The sequence below is a fragment of the Monodelphis domestica genome, chromosome 4 (assembly GCF_027887165.1).
Source record: "Monodelphis domestica isolate mMonDom1 chromosome 4, mMonDom1.pri, whole genome shotgun sequence".
Classification (NCBI taxonomy): domain Eukaryota; kingdom Metazoa; phylum Chordata; class Mammalia; order Didelphimorphia; family Didelphidae; genus Monodelphis; species Monodelphis domestica.
This window is the reverse complement of record NC_077230.1, coordinates 343,351,960-343,370,038: the sequence shown is the minus strand read 5'-3', so window position 1 is coordinate 343,370,038 and position 18,079 is coordinate 343,351,960. Positions and strand designations below refer to the sequence as shown.

At 39.7% G+C, this 18,079-nt stretch overlaps 1 protein-coding gene across 2 annotated transcripts in view; it reads left to right on the top strand.

The window, feature by feature from the left end:
* The first annotated feature begins 1,202 nt into the window (after positions 1 to 1,202).
* Positions 1,203 to 18,079, top strand: part of UVRAG (UV radiation resistance associated) — a 453,313-nt gene continuing 436,436 nt past the window's right edge. The window contains exon 1 of one of the 2 annotated variants that reach the window (XM_056794952.1): positions 1,203 to 1,842. In XM_056794952.1, coding sequence (XP_056650930.1) covers positions 1,717 to 1,842 — 126 coding nt within the window. In that variant the 5' untranslated portion in view covers positions 1,203 to 1,716. The remainder of the gene's footprint in view (positions 1,843 to 18,079) is intronic. The other variant, XM_007490950.3, reaches the window with a different exon arrangement.

The window sequence follows — 18,079 nt, the reverse complement described above, 5'->3', positions numbered from 1 at the left end:
TGTGTGTGAGAGAGAGAGAGAGAGAGAGAGAGAGAGAGAGAGAGAGAGAGAGAGAGAGAGAGAGAGAAAACTAGGTTGAGGGCTTGAATGCCAAGCTGGAGAATTTGCTTTATATTTGACCCTGGGTTTGGAATATGTAGGTTCACAATATCACAGGATTTGGAGTTGACAAGGACCTTAGAGGTCATCTAGTTCTATTTTATAGCCAAAGAAACTTGAATCTAAGAGATATTAAATGACTTGCTTAAGGTCTTAGGGGTGATAAGTATCAAGGCTAGAATTTAAACCAAGTCTGACTTAAAACCTATTACTTATTCCACCACAGTTAAGTTGCTTCGTGAATTAGCCACTTAGTAGCTATGTGACAGGAAGCTAAGTGGAACTGAGAGTTAGGAACAACTGAGTTCAAATTTGGCTTCAGACACTTACTAGGTGTATAACCCTGGACTAGTCACTCAACCTTTTTTACTTCAGTTTCCTCATCTGCAAAATGATCTGGAGAAGGAAATGACATCCCCTCCGGGATCTTTGCCAAGAAAACACTAAATGGGGTCACGAAGTTTCAGACATTCCTGAAAAACGACTGAACTGAGCTATGTGACCTTGTGTTAACAATCCTTCTTTTTACTCATCCATAAAATGGAGATTACAAATTGCTAGCCAGAGGTGGAGGTGGCTTTTATCATCTTTATTATGCTTAGATTTTTACGCTCCTCTGACAGGCTGTAAACTCCTTTACCAGGTACTACAGGTCTTATCTTCATTTTACCGGGGAGTTAACTGCGGCATAGAGAATTAAGTCGGGTCGCACAGCTAATTAACTGTCAAAGGCAGAATTCCAAAGCAATTCCTGGCGTCAAGTCCAGACCTCTATTCGGTGCACAGGTTAAATGTTTGTTGAGTTGCACAACTACTAATTATTATTATGTCTGGTAGTGGGGAGCCAAACAAGGTGTTCAGCAAACGTTTGTTAACTATCAGTTCGTTCTACATTGCCGTCAGGGCCCCACGTGTTCTCAAAAGAAGAGTAATTCTAGCACCCTCGCCTTCCTGATGCTTGTCTGGTACTTCTCCTAACCCCTCCCCTCTTCCTGGGTAGTTCGTTACTATGGTAACTGTGTCCGGGCGGAAGTGGCTCATAGCAAAGATTGTCATTACTCAGATGATCCTACAGACACTTGCACGTGACAGGGGAGAACCATGGCGTTCCTCTCAGTTCCCGCCTCTCTCTACCCTTTCACTTCGATCGACGGTGACCTAGACCAATAAGCCAACAGCTCTTGTCACGAGGCTCTGCCCTCGCGGGAGTCCGCAGCCCAGTCAAAATCCACTCCCCCGGCTTCACTCCTGTTCTACGGACGCAATTTAGGCCGTTCGGTGCCCGCCCTGCTTCCCGGGCCTCCTCGGGATTGATAGACAAGATGTCTTTCCAATAGCACGGGGCTGAGGCTGCATATGATCCCGCCCCCTGTGGAGCGGGGCCAATGAGCGCGTTGGGTCTCGGCAGCGGCCGGCCCGGTAGAGAGGTTTTGCACTGCGGTAATATGGCCCTTCCGTGAGCAGCGGTGGAGGCGGACCGCGGAAGAATTATCGGCTCGCCTGCTGAAGTGCTGGAGATACGGAAGGGTTGAGCGCGCCAAAGGACGGGAGGAAGCGGCGTGGGGTGCTGATGCGGGAGGAGAGCGAACGGCACCGCGGGTCAGCCCCGGGCTCGCGATGAGCGGCTCCACCGCCGCAGCCGCCGTGGTCGCCTTGCCGGGCGCCGGGGTGTCCCCACTGGCCCCGGGCCCTTCTGCCGCCTCCTCCTCGCGGGCCCTGCATGTGGAGCTGCCGTCGCAGCAGGTGAGCGGTACCGCGCGCCGGGCACCAGTCCTAGGATGCCTGGGCTTCTACCCCGGACGGGGCCCGAGGGCGGCACGGGCGCCTCCCAGGGGCCGCGGAGGCTCTGTCTCCTGAGGCTCCGGGGTCACGCTCGCCTCTCCAGCTCCCGGACACAGTCCCCTCTGGGCTTCTTGGTCGTCCCCCTTCTTTACTTTCTTCTCTGGGCTTCATCATCACCCCCACACCCCCTCCGCTTCCCGTCCCATCTGGGCTTCTTGGTCACTCCCCTTCTTCACTGCCTTATCTGGTCTTCATAATTGCCTACCACTGTCCGCGCTGCACTTAAGAGTCAGCCCTTCACTTTTTTAGGCTTCAGGGCCTCCTCCCCTACTATTCTTTCCAGGTTTCTTGGTCATCTTCCCGTCCCCTGGGCTTCATAGTCACACCTCCTCCCCCCCCCCCCCTCCCCTCTAGGTTTCATAGTTACTCCCCTAATACCCCTGACCCCCTGTTCTTTTAATGCCAGGCACAGTCTCACTGTCCCCTTAAATCACACATACCATTCTTTCCATCACTGCCCCTCAACCCCCCATGCAACACTGTAGAGGGGAGTGGGTATGTTATGTGGTCAACTCTCCCCAAGTCTCAGGGTTACACTTCCCTCCGAGGGACGTCTCCTCCTCCAGGAGACATTTCCTTTAGTGGGCTTTTTTAAGGTTATTTAAAGAAGGCCGTCTAGTAGTGGTGGTATGGTTTCATAGTCACTCAACCCAGTGATCACTGACTTTCCAGGGCTTCTTGGTTACTTCCCCAGGATCATCTCCTTCAGGGTAGCTGTGATAGGTATTTCCCACTTGGATACTTCCGGGTTCCAGGGTGGGAGGTTGGGTGAAAAGGGGGTCAGCCTTTCTTCAGAGACCACTTTTCTCTGTAGAGGTGTCAGGTTCACCTCTCAGAGTCCACTGTCACTTGTGGCTTCATGGTCTTTCTCATAGTTTCTGGGTCTTTCCCCCTCTTTCAGTTCTCTGATAGGGCTACTCCTTTCCTTCTCTATCTCCTTCCTCCTTAATACTTAAGGATCCCAAGTGGTATTTAAGAGTATAAATATGAAAGGGAGGGGACAGGAAAAGAGGAATAGAGGAGGTGGAGAGGATTTTAGGATGTGAGGGAGGCAGCTTGTTATAAAATAAAATTAAAACTGTCAGGTGACACTTTGCTTGGCAGTGGGCAAGAAGAGAACTTTGGTTTTGGAGGCTAAAAAAATCTCCTCTATCCCGGCTTGTTAGCACTCTGACCATAAGCAAGTCACTCAGCCTCTCTCTGCCTTCATTCCTTCATTTGTAAGGTAAGGGAGTGGGACCAGGTGATTTCTAAGGGCCTTTCCAGCTCTAAGATTGTTAAGGGAAGGCCTTGGTGACATTTTTAGCCCAGTTTATTATGCTGGTGAGGAATTTGGGAATGAAGAAAACTCCTGGCTAAGATAATAAGGAAACTTGGAGAAAGTGGACCATCAGGTTTTAGGATGGGGAGCCTTGAGATTTGGGATGAGGTAAGGGAGAGAGAACATTGGTTAACCTAAAAGATCTTCCTGAATACTATTATATTTAACTTATGGAGTGTTGTAACGGACTCTCAAACAAATTAGACAACATTTTTATGGTTTTTGAGGTTCTTGCAAATTATTTTCTGTGATCCTTGGTCGTTTTTAGTGTTTGTCAAATTCTTGGGATCTTAGCAAAGTGTTGCATGCCATACAAATAGTAAGTGTGGCTATGGCATCTTCCATAGGTGTCATCCTTTTGGAATTCTTTGGGTGGTTATATTGAAGACTCTTGAGTTCTTTCCTCTCTTGACTTTTATTTAGTATGCTGGAAAGCAGACATGGTTCACTATCTGGGTTGGAATGCTCAGATTTCTAGGCTTGATATGAGACACCTTTTTTTTTTTTAAACCCTTACCTTCTGTCTTGGAGTCAATACTGTGTATTGGCTCCAAGGCAGAAGAGTGGTAAGGGCTAGGCAATGGGGGTCAAGTGACTTGCCCAGGGTCACACAGCTGGGAAGTGTCTGAGGCCAGATTTGAACCTAGGACCTCCCATCTCTAGGCCTAGCTCTCAATCCACTGAGCTACCCAGCTGCCCCCAGACACCTTTTAAAAGGTGTTGTTATTCTGGTTCTCTGCCCACCCACAGCCAGGGCTGCATTCATTTTGTGTTGGCAGAAAGTACTTTGAATATGATATCCCAAGAACTGACCTTTGATTTTAAAACCCATTCCTGCCTATTCGTGTGTATATTTTAAGAGTATGTAGATTAAAATGTGATTCCTGACTAAACAAGAATATTAATCTCTAAACTTGTCTAACCATTACAAAAGCTTTAGAATATACATGTGTGTATTAGTAGTGTTTTTCTTGCTGTCTTTCTTTTGATTATACATTTCTTGTTTTTCCTGATTCAAATTCAGATGGAGAGGGAATAAGACTTGGAAGTTGAGTGACTTGCCCACAAATATGCTAGATACTGAGAAGGTGGAGTTGAGTTTCTTCACAATTATTAGGTCTTCTGACTTTTAAGTCCTGTCCTGTTTCTAATATATGCATTCCTTCTCACTGTCCTGGAGGTGTAAAACCTGGGGGTTAATCTAATGACAAAGTTCTGTGCTTCTCTGTAATGGTACTGCTCATTCTTGGCCTTTTGTTCTAATGGGATATGCTGTTACCTATGTTCCGATTATTTCCAAGTGCTGGCTTTGAAATTGTGGAGATTATGCTTTGAAGTTTTTTTATTAAGGTTTATAATTAATCACTGATTTAAAGTTTTTAAAAGTTATATTAGCATTATGATGAATTATATTACAAAAGACATTATAATGTCATCTATATCCTTGGAGGTGGGAACCTGGAAGTGAATTTATGCTAGTCATTTCACCTCCTTAAAGACTCAGCTGAGAACTTTTCCTCTGAACCTCCTTCCTCCAGGAAAGAAAAATACCAACTAACTAAATTTATTGAGATCTTATTATGTTTAGAACTCTATGAAGAGCTAAAATTTTAAATTGCAGAGATGAGTCTCATCTCCTTCCACAGAGCCAGTAAAGTGGAGCTTGCTATCTTTGAGGAACTTAGAGTTGACGGTGATGAAAGCATATGCTAGGAATACAAAATGATTAGCTAACTTTTTAGCCACTACTAATAAATAGCTTATTTGCTTGGCATTTGCACTCTACATAGCATTTTCCTACTACAAACTTGGATAATACCAGCCCAAGAATTATTGTTCTCATTCAACAGAGGTATAAAAGGAAGTTAACTTCTAAAATGATTTGTTATTGGTCACACAGTTAATGCCAGAGCAGGAAATTGAACTCCCCAGGTCTTCTGACTTCAGATTAACTTTTCTTTTTGTAAATGATACATTAGTGGAAGTGCTCATAGGAGATAGAGAGCTGGTCTGTTATTTCTGAATACCTTTGTTCAAAGCGTCTCTGTGACACACTGTCTGTGTGACCACCTCTTAGTGCCCCAGCCAACTTTCTAAGAATAAGTTGCTAAAAAAATGCTAGTTCAGCATTGGTAGATCTATTAGGAGCCCTTTACTTGTATGAAATCACAGATCTAAGCCAAAACAATTGAACACATAAATAGCCTACATTTATACAACACTATAGAATTTAAAAAGTGCTTTTTTCAGAGTAGGTAGGATAGTTCAGTTGACCAATAATTTGTCAAGTGCCTGCTTTGTGCAGAGAGCAGTACAAAGCTGGGAAAGATACAACGTTTATAATATACAATGCCTTTTTAAAATGGAACTTATAATGTGTGTGTGGTTGGAAATGATCATATTCCAGTAACTATAATACATAATTGCATAAAGAAGATACTAAGAAAACAAATGAGGAGACAGAATCTGAGTTGCAAAGGGACTTGCCCATAGTCTTACTGTATGCTAGTGGTAGAGCCAGGATTGGAAGCCAAGGTCTTTTGGCTCAGGGCTCCTTCTTCTTCTCAGAAGTTTTGATGGGATATATAATAAACAATTTATGTAACTAATAACAACTAATCTATATCATTTATATTAATATAATATAATATATATATAGTTAATAACAAACCATTTATGCTTTTGCCTTTCTTGTCCAAATCATACTTAGTCCATAGTTTCTGAAGATAGTCTTCTGTTAGTTATGCTTTTCCTGTTGAATCCCCTGCAGTGCCAGGGATAATAGGACTTTTAATATATTATGGGCATGTAATAACTTGACTAATGTTATTAATTGGTTTTGCAAAAACAAGTGTTACAGGGTCATTTCTAAAAGAACTCTTAATAGGCAATTATGTGAGTAATGTGGTGTTAAGATTTCTGTGTTCATGAAACTCATAAGAGGGGGATAAGATTCAAACACAGATAATTTCTACTTTTAGTTCCTATGGAACATGTAGAGTGGGAGGCAGGATTCCTAGCAAGAAGGGAAACATGCAAAAAAGATCTGGAGGTAGGAAAAGACAATATTTTGGTGACTAGTTCATTTTGGCTGGATCTTGGAGCACATGGAGAGCTGTAAAGTGACATAAGGTCAGAAAAAATAGGATGGTACCAAATTGTGGAGGGCCTTGAATGTCAGGCAAAGAAATTAGAATTTTACTCCAAAGGGAGGCTTTGAAGGTTTTAGAGGAAAGGAGTGGCACAATCTGTTTGTGGAAGACAGAGAAGTTGGAAAAGCTTTTAGGATTTTATTGTAATAGCATAGGTCAGTGATGGTGAACCTATGGCATGGATGCCAAAGATGGCATGCAGAGCTCTCTCTGTGGGCATGTCATCCCCTGCGTGCTCCCTGCCCCCTCTTGTTACCAGAAAGGCAGAGGGACTCAGGTGGAGCTACTGCCCTCCCCCCTCTCCTCTGTACCTGATGACATTTTTTTTTCACATACCTTGCCCCTCTGCCCAGCAGCTCAATGGGAGTGCACAGTGGGTAAGGTGGACAGCTTATAGGCAGCACAACTGTTCAGGAGTGGAGTGCTTGAGCCAGTCCCCTTCCTCATTTCACCCGCCCCTCCACTGAAGAGTCCAATGGGAGCACTTTTCCCCTCCCATGTCAGGGGTGGGGTGGGGGGGTGGTAAGGGGAGGCATGCCTGGCACTTGGTGGGGTGGGGGTGGGGCCCAGCACTCCATCTGTAAAAGGTTCACCATTAGTGGGATAGGTGACTATAGGGAAACCCTGTATTAGTGTAGTGACAATGGAATAAGTAGAGGGGGAGGGTTTGGAAGCACTGGTGTAGAAAGATTCAACTTCCTGAGTTAAAATCTGGACTCAAATACTTACTAGCTGTGCAACCCTGGAAAAGTCACTTTACCCTGTTTGCCTCAGTTTCTTCATCTGTAAAATGAACTGGAGAAAGAAATGGCAAACTACTCTAGTGGTTTTTTTGGCCGAGAAAACCCGTAAAAAGAGTCATGAAGAATCAGATACAACTGAGAATGAATAAACAACAAAAAACAACAAGGGATTTGAGAGAGATTGTGGGTTTATAATTGATAGGACTTGGTAGACTGCCCAAGTGATTTTCTTTAAATTAAGCACAGATCTGACAATGTTATTTCCCTATTCAATAAACTGTTTCCAACTATTTTTTTTTTAAACCATAACCTTCCATCTTGGAATCAATACTGAGTATTGGTTCCAAGGCAGAAGAATGGTAAGGGCCAGGCATTTGGGGTTAAGTGACTTGCCCAGGGTCACACAGCTGGGAAGTGTCTGAGGCCAGGTTTGAACCTAGACTGCCTGTCTCTAGTCCTGGCTCTCAATCCACTGAGCTATCCAGCTGCGCCCCCCCCCCCCCCAACTATTTCTTGAATAAGACATTACTATATTTATTTTTTAAAGTCTTTTAGAATCTAAATTATTTTTCTAGATTCATTGAAAATTTCTGATACACTGATATATGGTAAAATTAGTTTGTTTTTTTTTCTGTTTATCATGCATGACACTTCATCTCCCATCAATGTGCCTTTGCTCTGGCTGGAATGCATCCCTTACTCACTTCTGACTCATAAAATTTCTCCTCCTTCAAGACATAGCTCAAGCATCACTTTTTTACATGTCTTTTTTTTTTTTGGAAAAATTTATTTAGTCAATTTAGAACATTATTCCTTGGTTACAAGAATCATATTCTTTCCCTCCCTCCCTCCCCCCACCCCTTCCCGTAGCCAGTGAGCAATTCCACTGGGTTTTACATGTGTCTTTGATCAGAACCTATTTCTATATTGTTGATTTTTGCACTAGGATGATCATTTAGAGTCTACATCCCCAATCACATCCCCCTTGACCCATTTACATGTCTTTTTTGACCTCTTTTCCCCTGAAGATATTAAAGCTCTCCTTCCCTCATGACCATATTTATTCCGTTTCTATTTACTCTGTATATACTTGTTGACAGTGCCCCCCATTAGAATGTACACTTCTTGAAAGTAGAGATTGCTTCGTAATTTGTATCCTTAGCACTGTGCACAATACAGACACAGTGCCCAGTAGTTGCTAAATAAATGTTGTACTGATTGATACATTGGATATGAGAGGGTAGGGGTGAGAGAAGAGTCAGAGTTAAGGTTTTGTGCATGGAAAGCTCTGTGAATAGTGGTGTTACAGAGAAAATTAGTTTAAAAAAAGTCTAGGCATAGGGGAATAGATGAAATCAATCTAGATATTTTCATTTTGAGGTGCTGGTGGAATGTCATATTGGATGAGTTCTGTAGGTAATTTGATATGGGATTATGGAGGTCAGAAGAGAAAGGTTAGGGTGAGCAATAAAGATTAGGGGGTCTTGACATAGAAATGGTAGTTGAAGCCATTGTAATAAATGAGATTGCTTAGGGAAACTGTAGAGAGAAAAGAATGCCAAAAGAGAATATTGGGGGAACATCCCTGTAAAGGAGTAGGAACCCATAAGCCACCAGTGAAAGGGCTAGGAAGAGAACCATGAGAATGGAGTGTCTCTGAAGCCAAGAGGGAGAAAGGATACACAACAGAGAAGTAGTATTTGGTGTGGGAAGCTGTAGAAAGATCAAAGAAGATAAAAACTGGGGTGGGGGTGGATTGTTTCCTATAGGTATTAAGAGTTTGGTAATGGGCTTTGATTAATTTTGGTAGAGGGGGAGGGAGGAAATCAGATTGCTAGGGGTTAAGCAGAAAGTGTGTTCTGAGGAAGGAGGCATTGAATGTACTTCCTGACTGAAGACAACCATGTGAAAAGAAGGGTTAGATGGGAATGTTCCTGAATGGCTCGATAGTTCAAAGGAAGACTTTTCCTAGGATAGGGGATAGCTATTTTTAAAATAAGTTTTTAAGTAGATAGGCACTAGTTAGTGGAGACAGAGAGATGGAAGATAGATACCTGATTAGTATACAAAGGGAATGACTGAATAAACTTCTGTAGGAATGAGGAAAGAACTGGATCAGGGTTGCTGGAAGAAATATTAATCTTATTTTTTTGGAAGGGTTTAGTGATGTTGGATTGGATTTAGTTTTTAATGTTTTAATGATACAGTTGTGAAATTCTATAGTCAGGGTAAAGTTATATGGGATATGTTTGCAATTAATGAAGATTTTCCTGTTCTAAGTTCCTTTAGCTGGTGCTAATAACAAGCAAGATAAGGTGAATACAGGAATCTAAGAAGCTTCAGAAACTTAAAGGTATCATTAGCATCTTAATATCATCATTTCTCCTTGACACACAGGTTTGTCCCCGATAGTGGCACCAGTTTTCAATCAGATATATTGTACCTCATGTGAAAATATTTAAAATTTTTTTCCTTAAAAGAAAAACATACTTTGATATTTGCTTTCACATGTTAATGTTTTTTCTCCAGCAGAATCATAGCTCAAACACTCTAACATGAAATTATGAAGTGAAACTCCCTGAAATAGAACAAGAATGGAATTGAAATTAATCAATTGAACCTTGAAGAAATGGAAAGAAGAAAAAGTTTTCTTAACTGTCTTCCAAACATTTTTTTTTGCTTTTACAAATGAACTGAAGAGAAAAGCTATATTTGAGAGATATATTTTACTTAGCATGTAAATTAGAAATACTTAAAAAATAGTTTAGATTATTTCAAGAAAAGGGTATAGAACTTGTTCCACAATACGTGGATTAAGTTTCTTTCAAATGATTTTGTTTAGCATTTGCATTCTGTGTTAGATTAGAAGAATAGAAGAACATAAAGAAGATTGAAAGCTTGAAATTGGACCCTCATAATGCCCAATAACCTTGTTTCCAACTTCTTTTGAGAAAGGAATATGTATGCTCAGAATTAAAGAATTTGGAATTTGAAAAGATCTTAGAGATCATCATCTATTTGAGGTTTTTAACCTCTTTTTGTGTCATGGACCCCTTTGAAAATTGGGTGAAGCCTAAAGATTCTTTCTCAGAATAATGTTTTAAAATGCATAAGTTAAAATATATAGAATTACAAAGGATATCAGTTATGTTAAAATACAATGATCAAAACATAAGACAAGTTCACAGATCCTACTTTAGGAACTTCTGATCTAATCTAAATTCCCTTATTATAAATAAAAATTAATCTGGAGGCTTATTACTAGATTTATAAACATTTATTAGTAAAGAGAGAGAATATAGAAAAAGGGCTTTCAGCCTTTTTAATTTTAGGTAGAAATGCAATCCTCCATTGCAGCTGACCTCCAAAATGTCACCTGTCAGAGATGGCTAGATAAGAGAGAGCAAGTCCAGAGACAGTAATTCCGTCAGCAATCCATCCAGAAAGCAAATTCTCTGCTTCTTGAGCTTGCTTTTCAAACCTATAACTCCTCCCTCTGTGTCAACTTTGTAACTAGTTGCAGATGCTGGGATGATGCTAGGATGCTGGGGGATCCCCACTTGATGTCAGGCCATCAAATAAGCCATGTGACTATGACTCCTATGTTGAGTCCTTCTGATATGGGCTGAGTTAGGGAGGCCCCTAAACATTTACCTCACACAAACCTCCACTCTGATTCTTTGGGAGACCAGCATGTTAAGTCTCCTCACTTTTGGTTGTCCAGGAGATTAACATGTAGGTCTCCCCAGTGAATCTTTCCACATATGAAGTCTAGGATTTTCTCTCCAGGGGTCATAAGGGCACAAAAGATAATGTATATTTCATGGAGGGAGTTACTACAATTTGGGGATAAAAAGGAAAAGAGAAAGAAAAATGATTGATAGGTACATTGACAAAGAGCCATTTAGCAGGCATTCCCCTTTGGCATAAGTGTTTACAATCAGGATAAATGGAGGGCTCAAATCCCATTTGTATCCAAAGGTTCACTCCAAATCTTGTAATGTAGTGTTTGATTTCTGGAAGCATCCTGACAATTTTCTTCAGAAGGTCTGTTTTTGTAACAGGGTATTAGTGATTTTCTTTCCTAAAATTAGTTTAAAAAATCTTAAATTTTGAACTTTTAGGATAATTACACAATCCTCCCCTCAGGAGGATATATACTAAGAATAATAGAATTGACACAGGATACATGACTAAGCTATAAGATATATGAACCAATTCTCCCAAAAACCAGAGAAGAGAGAAAATTAAGTTAAAAAATTTTAAATCTTATATATGTAAAATGTAAGTATAAATTAAAATCATAACCGATCCTTGATCTACCATCAAGGTCCACTTAAAGTAACTTGTATCCTACAAGCATACTGTAGGACAGGTGCAACAATATCATAGTTACTCATTATCAGCCTTGATTATAGAAAATTGCCATAGTAAAGAAGAAAGAAGGGACAGAAGTCTTCAAAAAAGAGAAATATTCCCTGGTCTGATTTCTACTTCAAACATAGGGATAATAAGTCAAAGGTAAAGCCAAACAGAGATACATTTTAGTCTCATATCTTAAAGGCAGAAAACAGGTAAGTCCAACCTCAGACTTGCTGAACATTTGCTTCATCTGAGCCAGGTTCTGTACCTTGGCATTGATATTCACCAACCCCACAGGAATTGTTGGTCTCCTTGATCTTGTGCACCTTTGCACTATCAGTGGCTTATCAGTAGTCCTTTCTTCTGAAATCAGACACAAATATCAATTAGGGCCCCATAATATTTTAACAACCAGTGGCAGGTTTAAATACTTTAAAACTCTTAGGTATGTAATGTTTTTAGGACTGATAGACATTATAAACTGATCCTTCAGTGCCAAATATTGATACTGATTCCATAAACTCAAGTTAAAAAAATAAAATTTAAATTAGAAAGAAAAAAAAGTCATCTTGCACATCCCCATTAAATAATGGACCAGCCAAACATAGGCACCTATAAGAAAAAAAATTTTCACTTAAAAGTGGAAGCTATTGTCTGTAGCTTGGCCATAATCCACAGTTTGAGTGTATGTAATTTTTTCTCCTAGTAAAAGTTTGGTATAAGTTTTGCTACAACAATGGAGACAAATAGAACTTATAGCTAATAACCAAAACATACTAACTGAAGATAACATTTTGTAACAGGATACCCTAGATTAGATTAATTTAGAAACCAATTCCAAAAACAAGCAAGCAATAAAATGCAATGTTTGTGACAGGATACAGTTACTTAGGGGCAGGAGGAGGAGAGGAGGAGAAGAAAGGGAAAGGTGAGGAGGAAGAAGATGAGAAAGGGGAGGAGCAGGAGGGGTGAGAAATTGCAAAAGGAGTAGGGCCCAAAGGAGGAAGGTGAGGGTAGAGGGGGAGAGTTGGAGGAAGAGGAAGGGAAATAGGAGGAAGGGGAGGAGAGACCCCAGGAGGAGTGGAGGCAGGGTCAAAAGAAAGGGGTGTGGTTGGGGATGAGGAGAAGGAGGAGAGATGCATGTTGAGAGTCATGGAAGGCTATATAAAGCAGGGTTCTGGACAGAGGTGAAGGAGGTTCAGAAAATTTGAGGGAATAGGGGGTAGAGACAGCTTTAGTAGAACTGTCTAGAAAATAACCCCAAACAAACCAGTTTCCCTTGGGATTATCTGCTCCTATAGCCATCTTGAACTCTTTTAATATCTAATAGTCAAATGAACCATATATAGGCCATAAGAAAACCTGTTTTGACCAAGATTTACAGAAATAAATTGCTTAACATTCTTCTCTTTCCATTAAGTCAATATTTTATACAATGGACTGTCTTTTGAGATCCATTTAGGAAAGTTTTGGTGTCCCTGGAGCATTTCCCATTGTTTCACTTGTTTCACCCATTACAGGTCATATTTTAAAATTTAACTTTAAATTTGTCCCCTTTAAAAAATCTACCTTAAACTTCCTTCTCTGGTTACCATATGGTTTCTGAGAACCACCCTAAGCGCTGCCTAATTTAAAGTGAAAATGGAAATAAAAAGGAAAGTCCTCATTTCTCCATTCAAATTATGCTGATCCCTCACTCTGTTGCTAAGCTAAAAAGATTTCCACTTTTTTTTTTTACCTCCATAGGCTAACAACCTAATTTAAAAGAACATAAGATTAACATCTCACCAAGTGATTTCAGAGCATCTCTGGAACCTGGAACTCAAAAACAATTTCTATTTTCTAGTGAGCTATTTTTTTTTTTTTTTTGTGGAGGGAACTGAGAGGAAGAGGAAAAGAAGGAAAGCAAGAAGGAAAAAAACCCAAGAGGGCACTTCACCTGCTTGTGATCGCCATATTGTTATAACTAAAAATGAGTATTCAGTCAATAATCCCTTGCTTACCTTATAGGACTGTTGATCAAATGAATTATTAGAACTAGATTCATAGTTTTTTAGGAGGAAGAAAGAGGCCTTGTACTTGATTATTTAGTCCAACCCCCACTTATAGTTTGGAAAACTGAGGCTAAAGATAGCTTGTTAGTATGGCTGGGATTCAATTCTAAGATTTAATTGTGAAGTCATTTTTGTAAATAGCTTCATGTTATATAAATGTAAGATATTGTTTAGTGAATTGTAACAAGCTAATAGTACTTCTTGGACGAAAACTAGTCTACCAAATTCCTGGTCTTATATATTATGTGATAATTATAACATGTTTATTAAATCTATGCCTGTGTTATTATTTTTAAGACCATTTCTTTCTGTCTTAGAATTTATACTAAGAATTGGTTCAAAGCCAGAAGAGTAGCAAGGGTTAGACAAATGGGGTTAAGTGACTTGTTCAGGGTTCACATAGCTAGGAAGTGTCTGAAGCCAGATTTGAACTCAGAATCTTCTTTCTTCAAGCCTGACTCTATTCTCTGAGCTACCTAGCTGTCCCTATACTTAAATTTTTATTTCTTAGAACCATAACTCTTCAGGTTTTAGCCTAGAATTCAGTTAAATTCATCACACATTTATTAATGAGTGTCAGGTATATGCTATGGGAGTCAGCATTTTCATAGAAAAGTAAGTAAAAGTTATATATAAAACAAATGAAAAGTACATTTATTCATATGTAAAATGATCACATAGAATGAATATTTGATGTCTGAGGTCCCTTCCAAATCTGCATCTTTGATCCTAATTTCAGGGGAAATGGTGATGGTTCACCAACAACCTGGGAATCAGGAAAGACCTCTTGGAAGGGGCACTTGAACTGTGTCTGGGAGAGACCCTGGTAGAGACTTCAAGAGGTAGAGGTAAAGAGTGTTCAGGGATAGCTTGTATAAAGAAACAGAGCCTGGAAATGGAATATGTCTACAAAGAATACCAAATAGGCTATTTTAATTGGAACTCATGGAGTGGATAAAGAGAGTAATGTGTAATCAGTTGTCAGAGAGAGCTTGAGCCAGATTAGAAAGAGCTTTATATTCCAAATGAGAGTTTGTATTTGATCTCAGAGGCGATAGGGAGCCACCAATTTTTTATTTATATCTTTAATGTAGGGAGTGACATGATTTTAAACATATTTTAGGATACTAGTTTGACAGTTAAGTTGAGGATGGATTAAAGAAGGAAAGGACTGAAATACTATGAAACCCCACTCAATTAGTATTATTAAGCACCTGAAATGTGTCAGGTACTGTACTATGAGATATATTTCTCAGGGGTATCATGTTTTTAGTGGTATATAAATGGAAATATGAATTAGAAAAAGATAACATAAATATAAAGGGAATACAGGTAGTATTAGGTAGGTAATATACAAAGTAGTCTGGGAAGGAGGACTTGGAATGGGAAGGAAAGGCTTTATGCAGAAGATAGTTCTTGAACTGTATCTTAAGGAAAGAGAGGGACTCTGTAAGGTATCAGTTGAGTGGGAGTACATTTCAAGCATGAGAAATGGCCAGGCAAAGTTGTGAAGATGGAATGTCATATAAAAAAATTGAGAGAAGAACAGGTTTTTCTAACCTTTGTAGAATATATAAAGGGTTATAAGATAGGGGCCAGGTGGCATAGGGCTTTAAAAACTAAATAAGAATATTTTAGGAAAAGAAAGCAACTAGAGATAGTTACGTAGGAGAGTTAACATGATCATTAAAAGAAAATTTATTTGGCAGCAATGTATGGGACTGGTGAGAGACTCGATGGGATTAGGAGGCTGTTGTAATAATTTAGGTGAGAGGTGATGTGAACCTGAATTGATTCAAATGTGAGAGATGTCATGGAGGTAAAAATAAGATTTGATAACAGATTGTATATGTGGGATAAGGGAGAGTGAGAAGTTCAAGGACTATGTTGAGGTTAAGAACCTGGGAGACTGAGAGGATTGTGATGCCTTTAGTAGAAATAGGGAAATTTGTAAGAATGGAGGATTGAAAAGGGAAAGATAATGAGTTTTGTTTCAGACATGTTGAATGCTCAGTAGGCATTGACTACATAGGATAAAAATTTCAGAGTTGAGATTGTGGGTCATTTGTATAGAGATGATAGTTAAATCCATGGGAATTGATGATGTTATCAAGAGTGAGATGAGAAGAGGGCCTAGAACCAAGGCTTTAGGACCAACAGTATTTAGGGGGCATGAGGGAGACAATGAATCAGCAAGGGAGACTAAGAAGGGTCCTACAGATAGGTAGGAAAAGAACCAGTTAGAAAGATATTTCAATAGATCAGAAAAGAGATGATGAGGGTCTGAATTAGGGTAATTGTGGTGTGAATGGAGAGGTGAACTTTATGAGAGATATTTTGAGGGTAAAAATGAGATACCTGATTGGTTGGTGTGAGGGATAACGAAGAGGTGAGAGTATTTCCTAGGTTGCAAACCTGACTAGAAGAATCATCTTCACTGAATCTTCACGACAGCAAGGTTGTTCTTTTATTCTTCTCTAATGAAGTCAACATTGGTGACAATGACTAGTCAAACCTTCTTCATCCCTCTTCAACCCTCCTTTGGCATCCCTCCCCAACCCCAAAGACCTTGCTTCATACTTTTCTGGAAAAATTTAGACCATTTGCTGAGAGCTTCCTTCTTATCTCATGTCATTTCCCTGACTAATTCCCTTTTTAATTCCTTTTTAATGAAGAGACAGCCCTTCTCTCTTTTTTCATCCCAAACCCTTCATTTAATTTAATTTATTTATTATTTAAAATTATTTTTCCATGTTTACATGATTCATTTTCTTTCCCTTCCCACTTCCCTCCCCACTCCTAGAGCTGACAAGTGATTTCTCTGGGTTATACAAAGGTTGTTATCACTTGATAGCTATTTCCATATTATTCATTTTAGCAATAGAGCAATCTTTTAAAAGGAAACCCCCAAATCATATAAACAAATGATATATATGTGTATATATATATACACATATATAATATAAATAAGTGATAAGTCATGCTTTTCTTCTGTTTCTACTCTCACAGTTTTTTCTCTCAATGTGGATAGCATTCTTTCTCATAAATCCCTTGGGATTCTCTTGGATCATTACATTGCTACTGGTAGCAAACTCCATTACATTGGATTGTTCCATAGTGTTTTACTTTCTCTGTATAGTGTTCTCTTGGTTCTGCTCATTTCACTCTGCGTCAGTTTATGGAGGTTCATTCAGTTCATTTAGAAACCCTCCAGTTCATCATTCCTTACAGCACAATAGTATTCCATCACCATCGTATACCACAATTTGTTCAGCCATTCCTCAATCAAAGGACACCTCCTTGTTTTCCAGTTTTTTTTTTTTTGCCACCATAAAGAGTGCAGCTATGAATATATTTTTTAATTTAATTAATTTAGAATATTTTTCCACGGTTATGATTCCTGTTCTTTCCCTCCCCTCCTCCCAACCCCCTCCCAAAGCCAACGAGCAATTCCACTGGGTTTTATATGTGTCATTGATCAAGACCTATTTCCAGATTATTGATAATTACACTAGGGTGATTGTTTAGAGTGTACATCCCCAATCATATCCCCATCGAACCATGTAATCAAGCAGTTGTTTTTCTTTCTGTATTTCTATTCCTGCAGTTCTTTTTCTGGATGTGGATAGTGTTCTTTCTTATAGGACCCTCAGAATTGTCCTGGATTATTGCATTGCTGCTAGTAGAAAAGTCCATTACATTTGATTGTGCCACAGTGTATCTCTGGGTATAAGGTTCTCCTGATTCTGCTCCTTTCACTCTTCATCAATTCTTAGAGGTAGTTCCAGTTCACATGGAATTACTCCAGTTCATCATTCCTTATAGCACAATAGTATTCCATCACCAGCAGATACCATAATTTGTTCAGCCATTCCCCAATCAAAGTTTTCCAATTTTTTGCCACCACAAAGAGTGTAGCTATAGATACTTCTGTTTGTCTTTTTCCTTATGATCTCTTTGGGGTTTAAACCTGGCAGTAGTATGGCTTGATCAAAGGGCAGACAGTCTTTTAAAGCCCTTTGGACATAATTCCAAATTGCCATCCAGAATGGTTGGATCAATTCACAACTCCACCAGCAATTCCAATCATATCCCCATCTACCCATGTGATCAAGCAGTTGCTTTTCTTCTGTGTTTTTACTCCCACAGTTTGTCGATAGTGTTTTTTCTCATAGATCCCTGCAGATTGTTCAGGGACATTGCGTTGACACTAATGGAGAAATCCATTACAGACAATTGTACCACAGTGTATCAGTCTCTGTGTACAATGTTCTCCTGGTTCTGCTCCTTTTGCTCTGCATCACTTCCTGGAGGTCGTTCCAGTCTCCATGGAATTCCTCCACTTTATTATTCCTTTGACCACAATAGTATTCCATCACTAACATATACCACAATTTGTTCAGCCATTCCCCAATTGAAGGGCATCTCCTCATTTTCCAATTTTTTGCCACCACAAAGAGTGCAGCTATGAATATTCTTGTACAAATTTTTTTCCTTATTATCTCT